This window comes from Danio rerio, chromosome 5 (assembly GCF_049306965.1).
Source record: "Danio rerio strain Tuebingen ecotype United States chromosome 5, GRCz12tu, whole genome shotgun sequence".
NCBI classification, from domain to species: Eukaryota; Metazoa; Chordata; class Actinopteri; order Cypriniformes; family Danionidae; genus Danio; species Danio rerio.
This window is the reverse complement of record NC_133180.1, coordinates 47,452,090-47,467,660: the sequence shown is the minus strand read 5'-3', so window position 1 is coordinate 47,467,660 and position 15,571 is coordinate 47,452,090. Positions and strand designations below refer to the sequence as shown.

At 36.5% G+C, this 15,571-nt stretch overlaps 1 protein-coding gene across 2 annotated transcripts; it reads left to right on the top strand.

The window, feature by feature from the left end:
* Positions 1–271: 271 nt before the first annotated feature.
* Positions 272–15,353, top strand: hapln1a (hyaluronan and proteoglycan link protein 1a). 2 transcript variants are annotated; one of them, NM_001313730.1, is made up of 4 exons: positions 272–499; positions 9,146–9,475; positions 10,925–11,227; positions 11,310–15,353. In NM_001313730.1, exons 1-4 carry the CDS (start codon positions 436–438, stop codon positions 11,597–11,599), a joined length of 987 nt encoding a protein of 328 aa, NP_001300659.1. In that variant the 5' UTR covers positions 272–435; the 3' UTR covers positions 11,600–15,353. The 2 variants fall into 2 exon arrangements, with proteins under 2 accessions (NP_001300659.1, NP_001007791.2); NM_001007790.2 differs by having other exon boundaries at positions 10,901–11,227.
* The last annotated feature ends 218 nt before the right edge of the window (positions 15,354–15,571 follow it).

Sequence of the window (15,571 nt, the reverse complement as noted above, 5' to 3'; positions counted from 1 at the left end):
TCTATTTTGTGTCTTCTTTTTCCTCATTTTAAAAGCAGTTACACGATAGTCCTTATATAAACCCAACCATAATATAGCCTAAATTACATTTTGCATGCCCTCGAATCTAAATGGATAGCCATGCATAACAAAAAGGGAAGCTGTTCTTATATATGAGGGAGTCCACACACACGCACAAAAAAAACGAAGGGTGATGGGCTTCGTCTCTCTCTAAGGGGAGGGGGAGTGGCTACAATTGGCCAAGGTTTCAATATAAGCCTTTTGTATGGACCTCTGAGGAGCCCAATCTTTTTTGTGGCACAACTACCAACACCTTCACCTCTTCAACAACAACGGGAAGAAAGTATTTTTTTTTTTCCACATTACATTTTATTACCTGATTGCATTTATTTTGTTGAGTAGTTTTTTTAGACAAAGAACATAACAAACGTGAAGATGATTGCTCTGTTTTCTGTGGCATTGATGGTGTTTGCAAGCAGTCTGCATGTTGAAGCACAAGGTAAGAATCACTTTTGATCCATTTGTGCAGAAATGAATGAATGAATGAATGAAGGTCCAGGATGCATCCATTAATTTGTCTGTGCATATTAGAGTGTGATAAATAAATATAATACTTCAAAACTGCATACATTAAATCATCAGAGTTAGATGCTAATAAAAAAAAGGATTCAAGTGACTTGTATAATATTTGTATTGTATAACCATACTCTCCTCAATGGATTTTACTCACAATGCTGATGTAATGAACTCCATTTTAAATGCAATTTTCCATTATTTATCTTTAAAACACATAGAAACTCCTCCTACTGTCTAGACACACACCCACAAAGGTTCAGCTCACCAGATTTCTATTACTTTAAAACCATCTGCTGCAGGTAATTTAACAGTTGTTGACAGTTAGTGTGAGAAGTAAGCCATCACCAAACTGTCCACAAGACTCGGCTCTACATCTTGATGAAAATCTAATGCCCTTTCTTGAGGGAAAATGCTAGATTGGCTTGTGATGATGTCAGGAGCACATTGGTGACCAAAGAACCACACAGTGGATCTTTATTTTCCCTGTATTCAGCATCATGGGTTCACCAAATCCTCTTGATTTTGCACTTGAGTCGCTGAATGCTTGTATTTAACAGGAGCATCAGCAAGATTAACAGCCCACAACCATGTAAAGAGTCCCTTGCTGAATGCAATCCCTTTTCCATCTGAGGCAATGCAGTGCAAAGCCATGGGTTTGAATGGATTGGGCTGGGCTGGGCTGGGGCTGATGGAGAAGAGGTGGGGACTGGAGGACGGAGTGAAAGGGTCCTCAAGACAGGCCTGATTCAAGAAGTTCAAGACATAATGCAGCCATTAGTCAGGCATGGCTGAGTAGGGAGGTGTGTGAAAGAAAGAGGATGCCTTTGTGTGAAGTAAAGGGGAGATAGTGAGCGGGAGGCTTTCTAATGAAACTGATTTAACACTTGCAAAGAGAGCCAGACAGAGAGATAACCGTAAATGTCAGTGCATGGTTGTGACAGAAGGAGTGTTGTCCAGCTGTGTACAATAATTCATGCCTTGTACTGGCCTCTGCTTGCTCAGCAAAGTGTAGGAAGGGATGATTAGCCATCAGGACTGTCTGACTCTGAAGGAGCGATTCCATATGACAGTTGTGTACACAGATGTGAAGCCCCAATCAGTGTGTTTTCATCCATTTAGTGTTGTGTACCCCACACAAAGCATCATTTGGGCTCCAGTACCACAGTTAATGTAGCAGATGTGTCCAAGATGCCAGTGATGAACAAACATTTCTATCAAATGGCTGTGTTGAATGCTTTTTGTTATTTTTTCTTGTACTTTTATGTTTTAGTGTACAAAGGTATTTGATGGATTGGTTCTATATTTTTATGGCTATTCAGAGCCTTGGAATTTTTATCAAATTAACATTTTATTGTTTTATATATATTGCTTGATTATTATTATATAAATAATGTGTAGTAGCGACATTACTAATAACATTTTGATTAACATGAATTAAACATACACAGGGTTATAATCAGTGTTGTGCTAGTTCAGGGGTGGCCAACCCAGTTCCTGGAGAGCCACCTTCCTGCAGATTTCAGTTGCAACCCATATCAAACACACCTGAACCAATTAATTAGGACCTGAACACCACGTGATAATTACAGGCAGGTGTGTTTGATATGGGTTGCAACTGAAATCTGCAGGAAAGTGGCTCTTCAGAAACAGGGTTGGCCACCCCTGTGCTAGTTACTGAAATATAGTAACTAGTTACAGTTATTAGTTACTTCATTCAAAATGTAACCCAATTACTTTATCAATTACTTTATCAGGTACTTTTCCAAAGAAATTTTTTTTTAAGCTCCTGTTAAACCGCTTGTTAAGTCGCGACGTATTGGTGACGTATCAAAAACTGTTTCCGGGTCCAAGCCACTACTCATTTGAATTGAGAAAATATTTGTTTATAACATGAATTTTTTTATAAAGTCATAGTGTACACATCAGTCTCTGGACTTGCTGCATTACAAATACCAAAATTCTAACAATTTCTAAAAAAATAATCACTATTTGGCCAAGGAATATTAGGCATGAATATATATTGTGATAGGGATTTTCAAAAGTATTACAGTACTTTGTAAACATTTGTTATTACCATTTGATGAGTCTTACTATACAGGTTGATTAAGAGCTTGGACCCGGAAGCCGCTTCGCATGACGTCACACAACAAGCGGATGCCCTTATAACAACATGGTATTAAACTAACCACAAATTAAACGTGGTACTTCAACAAACTTATGGAAAGTCTGTGTATATTAAAAGCGCAAAAGCTGCTGTTGTACAACATCTATAAAAATACTGTATGTAAAACAATAAACAAATAAATCACAGCATTTTTCTAAACAATGAAAAACTAAATAACGTGTTCTAAAATATAACAGAAATGTGTCACCGTGTCTACTAAGTTAATCAATTTTGTTATACAGATAACTAATGTGTGCTTATTTATTTGAAACAACAAACATAGTAGCATTAGTAGTAGTAGTTTATAATAGTAACGGTAATAGTCTCTCGGTCTTGTGCACACAATCGGCCTACCTTGCGCGCATTCGGTCTGTCTTGCGCGCACACTTGGCCTCTCTTGCACACACCTGGTCTCTCTCTTGAGCACTTGGTCTCTCTCGCACACACAAGTCTTCTTTATGGTGGTTGGTTGGCATCCACCAATCCCACAATTCCTTGGCGTTGTAATCAGGAAGATGTGGGCTAGACTGCAGTCAAAATTAATTAAATTACCAAGAACCAGACAAACGCGTCATATTGTAATGATAAAGGAGTTGATATGTTTAAAAAGTAATGTGTGACAGTATTAGTTACTATCAAAAGTAATGGCGTTACAGTAATGCTTACTAGTAACGTGCTATTGCACAACACTGGTTATAATAATATCCATTGGAGAAAGTAAGACTTTTTATGTTTTTGGAAAAGCTTTTTTTTTATTTTTGCTGACACTGCATTTAAGAAAAAAACATTAACATTGTGGATTATTTATTGATAATTTATTCCTTTTAATTGTTGTCAAAATTACTTCACTGTTACATGATCCCAAAGAATCATTACTACCAGATCATGACTTGGTATTTATTTTAGCTATTTTTATTACTTCATTTAAAAAGTATTATAATCTATATTCTTACTAAATTATCCTGACTCCAGTAGTCATGGTATGCTCTAAATGCAGCTTTTGTTTTGTTTTCCCTGAAAGCATTTATGTTTCATTATCTTTCTTCTGCCAAATGTCTTGGTGGGTGGGAAAGAGGCTGTTTTAAATATTTTAGCCACCACAGCACTTCCACACCGCCGTTCAAGAGTAAACACTTTTCTTTCTGTTTGCTTATAAGAGCAGGAATAAAGAATGGCTGGAGATGGGGGATGGGATGTCATAAAGGGACTGGTGGGAGTTGGGTACACAGAGAATATCATGGCTTAGTGGAATTGGAATGATATTTGGTGGCTTGTATGCAATCACAATCCCCACACTCTCCTCATAACTAGGGCCAGGCAGAACTTGCAGACAATCTTTTGGTATTTCTGCAGAGAATATTGTAAAAAAAAAAAAAAAATCTGTGGATTTATGCAGAATAATTTTAGGAGTATCGTAACTTAATAAAAAAAATTTATTTGTTTTGACTATTATTTAATGTTTACAATGCAAATCCATCTAGATCCACTTATTTGGCAAACAAAGCAAGTCTATCATATAATATATCTACTAAAAGACAGAAAATATTACTTTACAAATTGTATTGTACGTAAATTAAATGAACACTTTCATATTGGTAAATAATTTTACTGAAATAAATTTAAAAACTGAATAAATTTAAATTTAAACACATTTACACAAGTAATGCACATGACAAATTACAAACGCCAGAGCGGAAAGGGGCTGATAATTTTGACCTTAAAATGGTTTAAAAAAAATAAAAACTGCTTTTATCTTAGCCAAAATAAAACAAAGAAGACTTTCTCCAGAAGAAAAAATATTATCAGACATACTGTGAAAATTTCCTTGCTCTGTTAAACATCATTTAAGAAATATTTAAACAAGAAAAAAAAATTCAAAGAGGGTTTAATAATTCTGATTTCAACTGTATATCCTGTACTGATTGCACTCCTGGTTAGACCTAAACTGCATTTCATTGCTTTGTACACTACACTACATGTGTAAGGACAATAAAGTTGAATCTAATCTAATCTAATCAAATGCAACAAAGCTTGTACATGTGAAAGTCAAAATCCAAAAAGCTTTAATATAAAGGATGACTTTTCTAAATTGGTAGCTGCAGTATTGAAGGTTGTGCTTAATGATTTAATGAGAGATTAATCATCTGATCCTTCCAGCTTGTAACTTTGGCACACTGTCTTCTAAGTGATAGTTTATTAGGAGGAAAGTGTTAGAGAGATTGCATGACTCACAATGAAGTGTAAAAAAGGATCAGAAGTGTGGCGTTAATGAGTGTAAAGACTGTAGGGATCAGTTTCAATAAGTTCTAGAAAGAAGAAGATCTCTCATCATCTCTCATTATTATGCTGTATAATTAAAGGGGGGAAACAGTACAGTACAGGCTTCTGATCAGTGAAGTGCTCAGATGTTCAGCACATGTGCATTCATTTTGAGCACCGGTTGGGCACATGTTACAATAGTTTGGAAGGCTCCAGCTCAGTTGGGTGAGAGCTATAATAGTAGGCTAAGGTAAAGTAAATGGTTTGAAGCAGAAGGCAGAAAGTCTTGAGTGCCTGCTAATGAGTCCCATATTTGTTTCAAGCATGTGGGAAAGGTTTTCCTGGATACACTGCATCTGAGTTTAAAGGTTAGTTGTAAAACATGCTGGTCAGAAGCACAATGCCTGGAGCTGCCATTAAGAACTTCTCTGGGGAAGTCAAGCCAAAAATTATCAAACAATCAAAAGCTTTCTTTCTTTTATATTCACTAAGGCAGCTTTTTACTTAAAGAAAATACAGTAAAATGTTTATATTGTGAGATTTTATTACAATTAGAAGTAGCTGATTTACATTACTTGACATGTTAAAATACTTCTAAATCATATATTAATCTTTGTTAACAGTCATTCCATCATAAACAAATACAGCATTTGATTAACTATATAACAGAATGGAGCTAAAGAAATGCACTGTAAAACCCAAAAAGTTAAGGTAACTCAAACCATTTGAACAAACCGATTGCAACAAACCATTTAAGTTCAAAAACTAATCCTAATGAGTACTGTGAACTTCACCATTTGAGTAAATGAAGTCATTTGAGCACAGTAAAACCCAATAAATGAAGAAAATTCAAATGAACTGAGTACTGTAAAACCCAATAAGTTAAGGTAACTCAAACCATATAAGGAAACCGATTGCTACAAACCATTTGAGTAAAAAAAAAAAAGAAAAAAAAAACTAATCAAGTACTGTCAACTTACTCCATTTTAGTTGGTTAAATTACCTCATCACCTTCAACAGTAACTTCAAAACTCGTCTCAAATGAGCAGAATTAACCTTTAGTAAATTTTGAGTGAACTACACTCAATTTGTTGACTGTTTTTTTATTATTATTTTTTTACAGTTCATCATTTATATTGCTAATTGTTATTTAAAGGAATAGTTCACCCAAAAAGAAAATTACCCCGTAATTACTTATCATCAATCCCTTCTTTGTGTATATTAATTCCATCTTTTAGACAAACACAGTTGAAGTAGTTTTGCAATTTATCCTGACTCTTCTATGCTATATAATGGCATTGTGGGGGGCCTTTTTTAAAGTGGAAGTGAAGCATTCAGTCAAGTTTACATTATTTTGTAAATTGATTTCCACAAATATTAAACAAACTTGATTAATGTTTTCATTTTGGAGAAAATGGCGTGTTTTACTGTAGCTTTTAGACTTAGGGCTCCACCATCTTGGAACGTCGCTGTGTCTGACATAACAGGGTTGGTTTTGTTCCATCAACTGAACAGATACAGTGGAAGTAACGGACTGAACATTGAGACTGGACAGTCTAACTTAACACAATGCCTGGAGTTGTGGGCTTGGATCACACAGCTGGTGCAAATACAAGCATCAAATTTGTGTTTAATATACAGTTGAAGTCAGAATTATTAAACCCCCTGAATTATTAGCCCCGTTTATTTTTTTCTCCCATTTCTGTTTAAAGGAGATGTTTTTTTCAACTCATTTTTAAACATAATAGTTTTAATTTTAAATTTAACTCATTTCTAATAACTGATTTATTTTATCTTTGCCATGATGACAGTAAATATTATTTTACTAGATTTTTTTCAAGACACTTCTATACAGCTTAAAGTGACATTTAAAGACTTAACTGGGTTAATTAGGTTAACTAGGCAGGTTAAAGTAATTAGGCAAGCTATTGTGTGATGATGGTATCAAAAAAATATATAGCTCAAAGGGGCTAAAAATTTTGACCTTAAAATGGGTTTTAAAAAATTTAGATCTGGTTTTATTCTATCGAAATAAAACTAATAAGACTTTCTCCAAAAGAAAAATATTATCAGACATACTGTGAACATTTCCTTGCTCTGTTAAACATAGATTGGGAAATATAAAAAAAGAAAAAAATAATAATTCAAAGGGGGGTTAATAATTCTGATTTCACTGTACTGTGCACAAAAACTATTTTTATGTTTTCTATTTTTCGTTTTTTAATACTGTTCGTTTGATGCACTTTGGTCCACTCTCTCATGCTGGTGCAGCACTGCCTAATAAGGGGATTTATTTTCAGACTAATGCAATGATTAAAGCACATGACATATTCCCTTTCATGTCGATCAACTCAATCTCTCTAAACATGTATGAAGGATGTGAAAACCTGCCACGTGGAAAAACTGCACCGATCTTAGTTTGGTTTGAACAAGAAAAGAGCAGCTGTAGTAGTAAAAAGTGAAAGTACCCACCCAATTATGTCACCACCGGACCTTGTTGAAACCATGGATGAAACCCAGTCAGGCAGCGTAATACAGTGAGTGGACTAAAGCACATCAAACATTCGGTAATTAAAATGGGGAAAAAGAAAAATAGAATATATGTTTATACTAGACACAAATCTGATGCTTGTATTTGCACCAGCTCCAAACCCACAACTTCACACATTGTGTTAAATTAGGCAGTCTAGTCTCCGTGTTCAGATGTAGCTTCCATCTTATTGGTTCAGCTGAGGGAACGAAACCAACCCTGTGATGTCAAACACAGAGACATTCCAAGATGGCGGTGCTGTAGCTCTAAAAGCTTTAGTAAAACATGCCGTATTCTCCAAAATGGTTACATTAATTGAGCTTGTTTAATAAGTTTTCATTAAAACGGAAATCATTTACAAAATAATGTAAACTTGACTGAGTGCTTCACTTCTACTTTAAGCTTCTGTATAACAAGACATGCATAAACCCTCTTATGGCGTATGGTTTTATGAAATAGATAGATATGTTTTTGTTACAAAAATATTCTCATTGACCACCGTGTTCACCTATGTCTAGAAATTTTGCTGTTATACAGAATAATACTCTTCCAATGCCACATTGTTCCACTACCCAACACCATTTTAAAGTATTGAAGAGAGAGAATTTAATTTAAAACTACTCCATCTGTGTTTGACTGAAAGGAGAAAGTCATATACACAGAGGGATACTTTATATGGCATAATGTGGGATCGATTTCGGCTGAATCATTCCCTTAAGATTATTCATTCATTTATTAATTTTTCTTCAGCTTATTCCCTTATTCATCAGGGTTCGCCACAGCAGAATGAACCACCAACTTATCCTGCAAATGTTTTACACAGCGAATGCCCCCCCCCCCCCCCCAATATTTTCAGGTGATACAGTTGGTTTTCAATTCATATTAAATGCCACTCTAAATATTAGGTCATATGACATGCTTCTTATTGTAGGGCCATAGATTTTCAGGTCAGTCAACATACAGTAGACTGGTTTGCATTGTAGACATTATAACCCAAGAGAGACAGAATGGTGCCTTAAGCTAAATCTAATCTAAAAAGTCTTCTATGTAATTGACACTTTGAAAGTTGAGTACAGCCAGCTAGGATAACTCTTGGGTCTGTTTTAGTTTTCTTGATATCCGTCAAACGTTACATCAAAGAGCTGTGATGGATTGGAGCCTCCAAGACTCGAGCAGAGATCAGGAAACATCTTGAGGAGCAATACAAGACAATTATACCTCTAACAACAAGCAGACTGTATCAACTACTACCAGACATATACTGTAGACCCTGCATCTGCGAAGTTGAGCATTACAGGGAGAACATTTGCCTTCATTGACACAAAATGGCAGAATGATGGCTGTGGTTCCTCAGTGTGTGTGTGTGTGTGTGCCATCTGATTCCAGTAAATCATAATTGGATTATTTATTGATTAGCACTTACTATTTCCTTTCAGTTGAGTAATGATTGCAGGCTTATTCAAACCTTAAGATAAATTTTATGGACAGCCATAAAATCTAACCAAAGAAATCACCAAACTCTTGTTTTCTGTCATAGTAAACATACAGTAAATAATCTACACCTACAATGAGGATTCAATACACTTTGAAAGAACTGTCTAATTGTTTGATTTCAGATAGTGAATCAAGGGTCAAGGTCTACGCCAACAGAGGTGACAATATAACTCTACCCTGCAGACTGGATGGTCAATCCACTTTATTCGGGAACAGAATCAAGTGGACCAAAATTGAAGATGACTCAACAGAAACTGACGTGCTCATCTCCATGGGTTTCCACAAGAAGGCCTACGGAAGTTATCAAGACCGCGCTTACCTGTTGGAGGTGGATGACAGTGATGCAACACTGGTTATTACAGACCTAGATGTGAACGACTATGGCACATACCGGTGTGAGTTCATCGATGGGATGAATGACATGACTCTTGAGGTGGATCTTGAAGTGCAAGGTAATTATTTTAATTATTATTTCATGATATCATGTAAGTTTTTTTTTTTAACTGTAGCACTTACATGTAATGGGTCTTCTACATTCAAATGAATGATCATATAATAGTAGACCTTTGCCACATGTCATATGTGTTTAATGGCATGTTTGAACTGACTATATATTAAAAACAGTACAACATTGCACAGAAACTTTGAGCTTGTGAAAGGCAAGTATTGAATTAACTGCAGTTGTTAAAGGGTAAATTCATGCTAAAATAAAAATTATGTCATTTATTACCACCCATCACATTCAAAACCTATAAGATTTTATATCTATGGAACACAATTGAATTTTTCTTTTATTAAATTTAAGAGGTTTCTTTCTCTCCACTACAACTTTAAGTTTCTACATGTTTATAAAGCATTTACAGTATCCTCAGAGTAAAATTTACTCATTTTAGAGAGTATTTGGTCCCTCGTTAAATAAGGGCAAACAGGTTGGTTATGGTAAAGCCGAAGTTTGTCGAGTTGCTTAATGATCCTCTGCTAAGATTTTGAGAGATTCAATGTATTATATTTTATCTGATTTAATCTGAGGCTGTGACTGAAGTCAGTTGTAGTTTTGTGTTTCTCTTCTGTGTTTCTGTTTATTACCAGAAGATGTTCATCATCAATGCTCAATCATCACCTAATTTACGCTTTCATTATTTCATTAACTTAAGTAACTTTAATTCAGTTTAGAGAGGGACCAAATACTATCTAAACTGAGTCATTTTTACACATATGATTTTGCTGTAAGGGATTGTTGACCCAAAAATTAAAATGTGCTCATTATTTACTCACCATCAAGTGAATTCAAACTAATTAGAGTTTTATTTTATGAGATTTTTTAAGAAAGCTGAAAATCTGTAACCATTGGCTTCCATTTTAAGAAAAAAATACTATGGAAGTCAAAGGTTACATGTTTCCAGCATTCTTTAAGTGCTCTTAAAAGTTCTTTAAGTTTATGGTCAGTAGAAAAAAGGAACCCAAGCAAGTTTATATCAAATGAAGGGTGAGTAAAGGGCAAACAATCCCTTTGTTGTATTTGAGATCTCAACTGACATTAGAACTTGAAATGCATTGATGCTTTCTTAAGCAACCAGAATTGCAGATCGTCTGAAGAATCAGTGGGGATCTTTACAGTGAAACATGAGAAAAACATAATTAATTAGGCTGGCACAACTATTTAACCATTATTAACTTTGGAAAAATGGCTTAAAAGTTAAAGCCCTGCAAGTAATTTTCTCTTTTTAAAATACAATTGTTTTTAAACACTGTACCATAAAAAACTTTAATCTATACTGAGCATGGAAGCTTTCTAAAAGCTCTATTATGCTCTTATTTGTTCATAGGGGTGGTAATAAAATCAACCTGATGTTAAAATCAGCCAAACTTTTCCTTAGGGAAAGATTCACTTTCTTTCACAGGGGTTGTTTTCCCATACTCCCCTCGTTTGGGGCGGTACAACCTTAACTTCCAAAATGCCGTGGCCGCATGTCAGGAGCAGGATGCAGTGGTCGCCTCCTTCGAGCAGCTTTATGGGGAATGGAAAAGTGGGCTGGATTGGTGCAATGCCGGCTGGCTTAGTGACGGAACTGTGCAGTATCCCATCACCAAACCCAGAGAGCCCTGTGGAGGTGCAAGGGCTACAGCTGGACTGAGAAATTATGGCCAACGGGACAAGTCCAACAGCCGCTATGATGTGTTCTGCTTCACTGCTGGTCTTAAAGGTAAGTTGAACAGTTCACCCTTAGTAATTAAAGTAGTACTGTTTGTGTCCACAAACCTGAAACCACTTTATTTACACCTCAGGGCGCTTCTACTACATGATCCAGCCCAAGAAGCTGAACTTTGATGAGGCCGTCGATGCATGCAAGGGAGATGGAGCTGAGATCGCAAAGGTCGGCCATATGTTTGCTGCCTGGAAACTGCAGGGATATGACCGATGTGATGCTGGTTGGCTTGCTGACGGTAGCGTACGTTACCCGATCTCCAGGCCCAGGAAGAACTGCAGTCCCACGGAGGCTGCTGTTCGCTTTGTTGGCTTCCCTGACAAAAAGCAGAAGCTGTACGGTGTCTATTGCTACAAAGCCCAGCAGTAAAGCAATTCACATCACATCACCAACCAAAGAGAAGCAATACAGCAGTTGCCACTCCAAACTTATGAAGGACTTTTTGCATGAACTAGCCTAACTGTGACAACCATTATAGTAAGGATACTGTACAGAACAGGGGTGTCCAGTCCTGCTTCCAGAGTGCCAACGTCCTACAGGTTTTAGCTCTTACCAACTTGTCTAGAAGTTTATAGGGCCTAATATCAAATGATACACTTGTGCACTTGCGGATATACAATGCCTGTCTGGTGTACATGTCTGTTAAGTGCATGAGAGTGTAGTACTGGTGTGGACAAGTTCAGTCCTGATAATCCACAGTGCTGTAGTGATGCTTTCCAATCACGGCTTCATGAAGCTTTGAATCACTGATTCGAAACAAAAGATTCATCAATGTTTCAGAGTGCATTTTAAATGGGCAAGGTCTGCAGTGGATTTAGGCATGAGCAATATGGGCAACACAACACAACACCCCTCCCCTCTGTACTTTCATCCACCACCACCCCCATCCTCCTGCTCTTTACTTTCATCTGCGAAAGGGCGGCATTAACACCATGAGGGTGGCATGATTGTCGTTTGCCTAGAGCACCAGTTAAGCTTGCGACGGTACGAAGCAAGGTCATATGATTTCAGTAAATGAGGCCTCATTATGTCATAACGTTATGTTTTGAAAATGCAATGGTTCTCCGCTTGGCAGCGATCTGTGTAATATCCTATAATCCACATGAATGATGCAGCTTCATTCAGATAGCCCCTCAGTGGTGAAACGCTGAACAGGTTTCATAGTTTATACCTGATCTTGGATCAGTTTTACAAGTTTGTTGATGTTTTAATGAGAAAAGTTAATTGTCTTTTGTCCTCTTGTCTTGAGCCCATTAATATTTAATGATACTACATGATAAGCTATGTCCATTTATAGGTTACACATTCAATTTAAAGTTCGGAATATGTTTAAAAAAGGAAATTCTAATGCATATTTTGACTTCTCACATATTTGACTACCAGATTTCCTTAGCATGTGATGTTTTGAACACTTAGGAAGAGTGAATCATTTAATGGAGCAATTGGTTCCCAGGTAGCAAAGAATTCTGGCCCAGATATGGCCTAAAGCTGGCACAGCAGGCATTCGTCTGGCACTGGCATGCAGCATTTGGGCCAAACATGGCCAAGCTGAGATGGCTGAGTCTTACAGGCGGCACTTAAGATTGGGCCAGATATCAAATGTAGTATTTGGCCCAGATGTTAAAAATGTATGTGTGGGCCACATAAGTTTGGCCTATCTTGACCCACTTTTAAAATACATTTAATTTATTTTTGAGTACAAAAAAAAATCAATCAATCAGGTCGCTTCAAGAAAAACCACACCCAAAAAGCGAACTGCTTCAAGGGTTTATAAAAAAACATTGCAGTCGTGACACACATACATATCCCAGTTCAGGCCTAGTTATGAGTTATGAACTTGGCTGAGACTTGGCCCAGATATGATCCAAGTTTGCCTGTATGGAAGCCAGGCTTGGTCCATTCATGTGCTATAATTAACTGCGGCATGTGGGCCAAGCAAATGCTGATACTGTGGGCCAGATCTAGGCCAAAGAAATTTTGCTATGGGGTTTAATTGTTTTGAAGCTTTGAAAAATTCTCCCATCACTACAATCCTGCCAACACAATTTCATGGCAATTTGTAACTTTTTGATTTAGTGGAGAATTTGCATGTACTTGTAAGATCTCATTTGTACAGTTTTGTGCGATTTTCTCATCCCCTAATGATGGTTGAGTTCAGGGGTGGGGTTGGGTGCCACATCTCCTTTTTATAATCGTGCATTTCTGTACGACTGAATCAGCCACTAAATTGACAAAACGTAAAATACTTACATTTCCTCGTGATATTAGGCTGGTCCATCACCAGAACAAGCTAATCAAGGTCTTAGGCAGGGATGGGCAGTTTTGGTCCTAAAGACCCACTGTACTGCAGAGTTTTGCTTCAACACTAATCAAACACACCCGAACAAGCGAATACACATACTCCAATATCATTAAAAGCTACAGGCATGTGTGTTTGATTAGATTTTGGAGCTAAACTCTGCAGCACAGTGGCCCTCTAAGACTGAAGTTCCCCATCTATGATTTAAGGGCTACTTGAAAGCTACAGGCTGGTGAGTATTTATCCAGGTTGGTTAAAAGCACTGCACAACTGTGGCTCTCCAGGTATGAACTTGCCCTCCTTTGGTGTAGGTTGTCACATTCATAAGTTTAGCATTCAGGAAGATAATCGACTAGCTCCCACTTTGCAGTCTCTATGCATAGTTATGCCGAGAACACACTTTGGTGAGCTTCAAGCCTGTGGTAAGCCTCTACCTGACATTCAAAGTGATATTATGCCGCAAAACTGCACTTAGAGGAAGACCATGATAGTTCTGGGTTCAGTTTGAGATTAAGCCTATTGTGAGTCTGAAGATCTTGTTTTAATAATAGATGGAGCTAAATATTGCAGGACATTGACCCTCCAGGAAAGGCACGGGCACCCCTTGTAAACACCATACCACAACATTCGTAATATTAATGTCAACAGTTATTTTATATCATTTACATGTTATATAGGTTTGTACACCTCATGTATAAAAAAAACAAAGCAACAGCAGAAAAACACCACATTTTCCTGAAAAGATATTCAGCTGGAAGAGTATCTGAAATCTCACCATTTTGATAGCAATTCCTTGTAGTACATTTAAATGTGAGTTTGTGAAAAATCGCAATTGTTGCATTGAAATAAAGTATTTAAGTAATCCTAATGGTATAAACTTGACAGAAAGTTTTTGAAACTTGCCCAAACAGAAAAGCAAAAAATGGACCTGACATCTTTCTTTCCCTGAAACACCTTTGTGAAATGCTAATATCCTTTTTTTCTTACTTTAAATCTCCTTTAAAAATCTCTTATAATGTTGTATTATCTAATGCTCTAAACTGTGACTTTTTATCTGTTTGAGAAATCAAATGAATGTTTTTTGGACTTTATTATATTAGCAATATGCATATCTAATTTCATTTCAGTGTTCATTTCCCGTGGCTACTCTTTACATTATTATGATGTATTTTCTCAACTGTCACATGCTTTAACTGAATCTGTTTCTTGTCCTTAAATGAAGAACCCCTTCATATGTGTTTGATTCAGCATAGAATAACAAGTATTCCATTACAGACCTTAACAGAATTTGACCGACCGCTGTGTTATTTGTGATATGCCAGAAAACTAAATGTACACCAAGCAAATCTTTTAGCATCCAATTGTATATTCACAACATTTCAAGAGCAGCTTGAGCCTTATAGATGCTTAAATGTAGAGAGGAATAAGTCTGAATTGAATGATATTGTCATGCCAGTGAGAAAAAGAGTGAGCAGCATTAAAAGCCATGTACAACATCATGCCTTAGTTGGATTCTTGACAGGCACAGTGTGGACGATTTCAGATAATGAGATCTGTGTTTACTGATGAACGTATACCATCGATTACTTGCCACTTTGTATTGATATATGTTGTTTGTTTATGGGAGGGTAAAATATTCTCTTCCTGTAATTCAGCTTTGAACTGCAGAAGCCACAGTGCACATATGTGACATTTTTTCGCTTGATTTTGTCTTTTTTTTTTAAATGCACAAAATATCATTCTTTTTTTTTATCTGAATGCAGTGTTGGTTAAGGAATGAAATCAGATTTTAAATGAAAAAATAAAAACCCATAAAAAGTGAAATGTTTTCTATTCTTCATTCTCCACCAAACTGTGGATGTAATTGTGCAGTGCCAGTAAATGTGTATTTTGAAAGTCCAGATGCTGAATACACAATGTTTGTTGCAGTATGAATGCCAGTTGGCTTCAGGGTCCCTACACAAACCATTTCAATAATTTAGAGAAGTTAATCACAGTGTGATACTCCACTCTGCTTTGGGAAACAAAAAAAGTTCTTGCCA

What these genes read in the sequence shown, in the direction of transcription:
- hapln1a (NM_001007790.2), top strand. Translation starts at nt 436, where the DNA reads ATGATTGCTCTGTTTTCTGTGGCATTGATGGTGTTTGCAAGCAGTCTG. An exon ending in TCTGCATGTTGAAGCACAAG is followed by an intron (nt 500 to 9,145) that starts GTAAGAATCACT and finishes GTTTGATTTCAG; the next exon opens with ATAGTGAATCAAGGGTCAAG. An exon ending in GGTGGATCTTGAAGTGCAAG is followed by an intron (nt 9,476 to 10,900) that starts GTAATTATTTTA and finishes ACTTTTCCTTAG; the next exon opens with GGAAAGATTCACTTTCTTTC.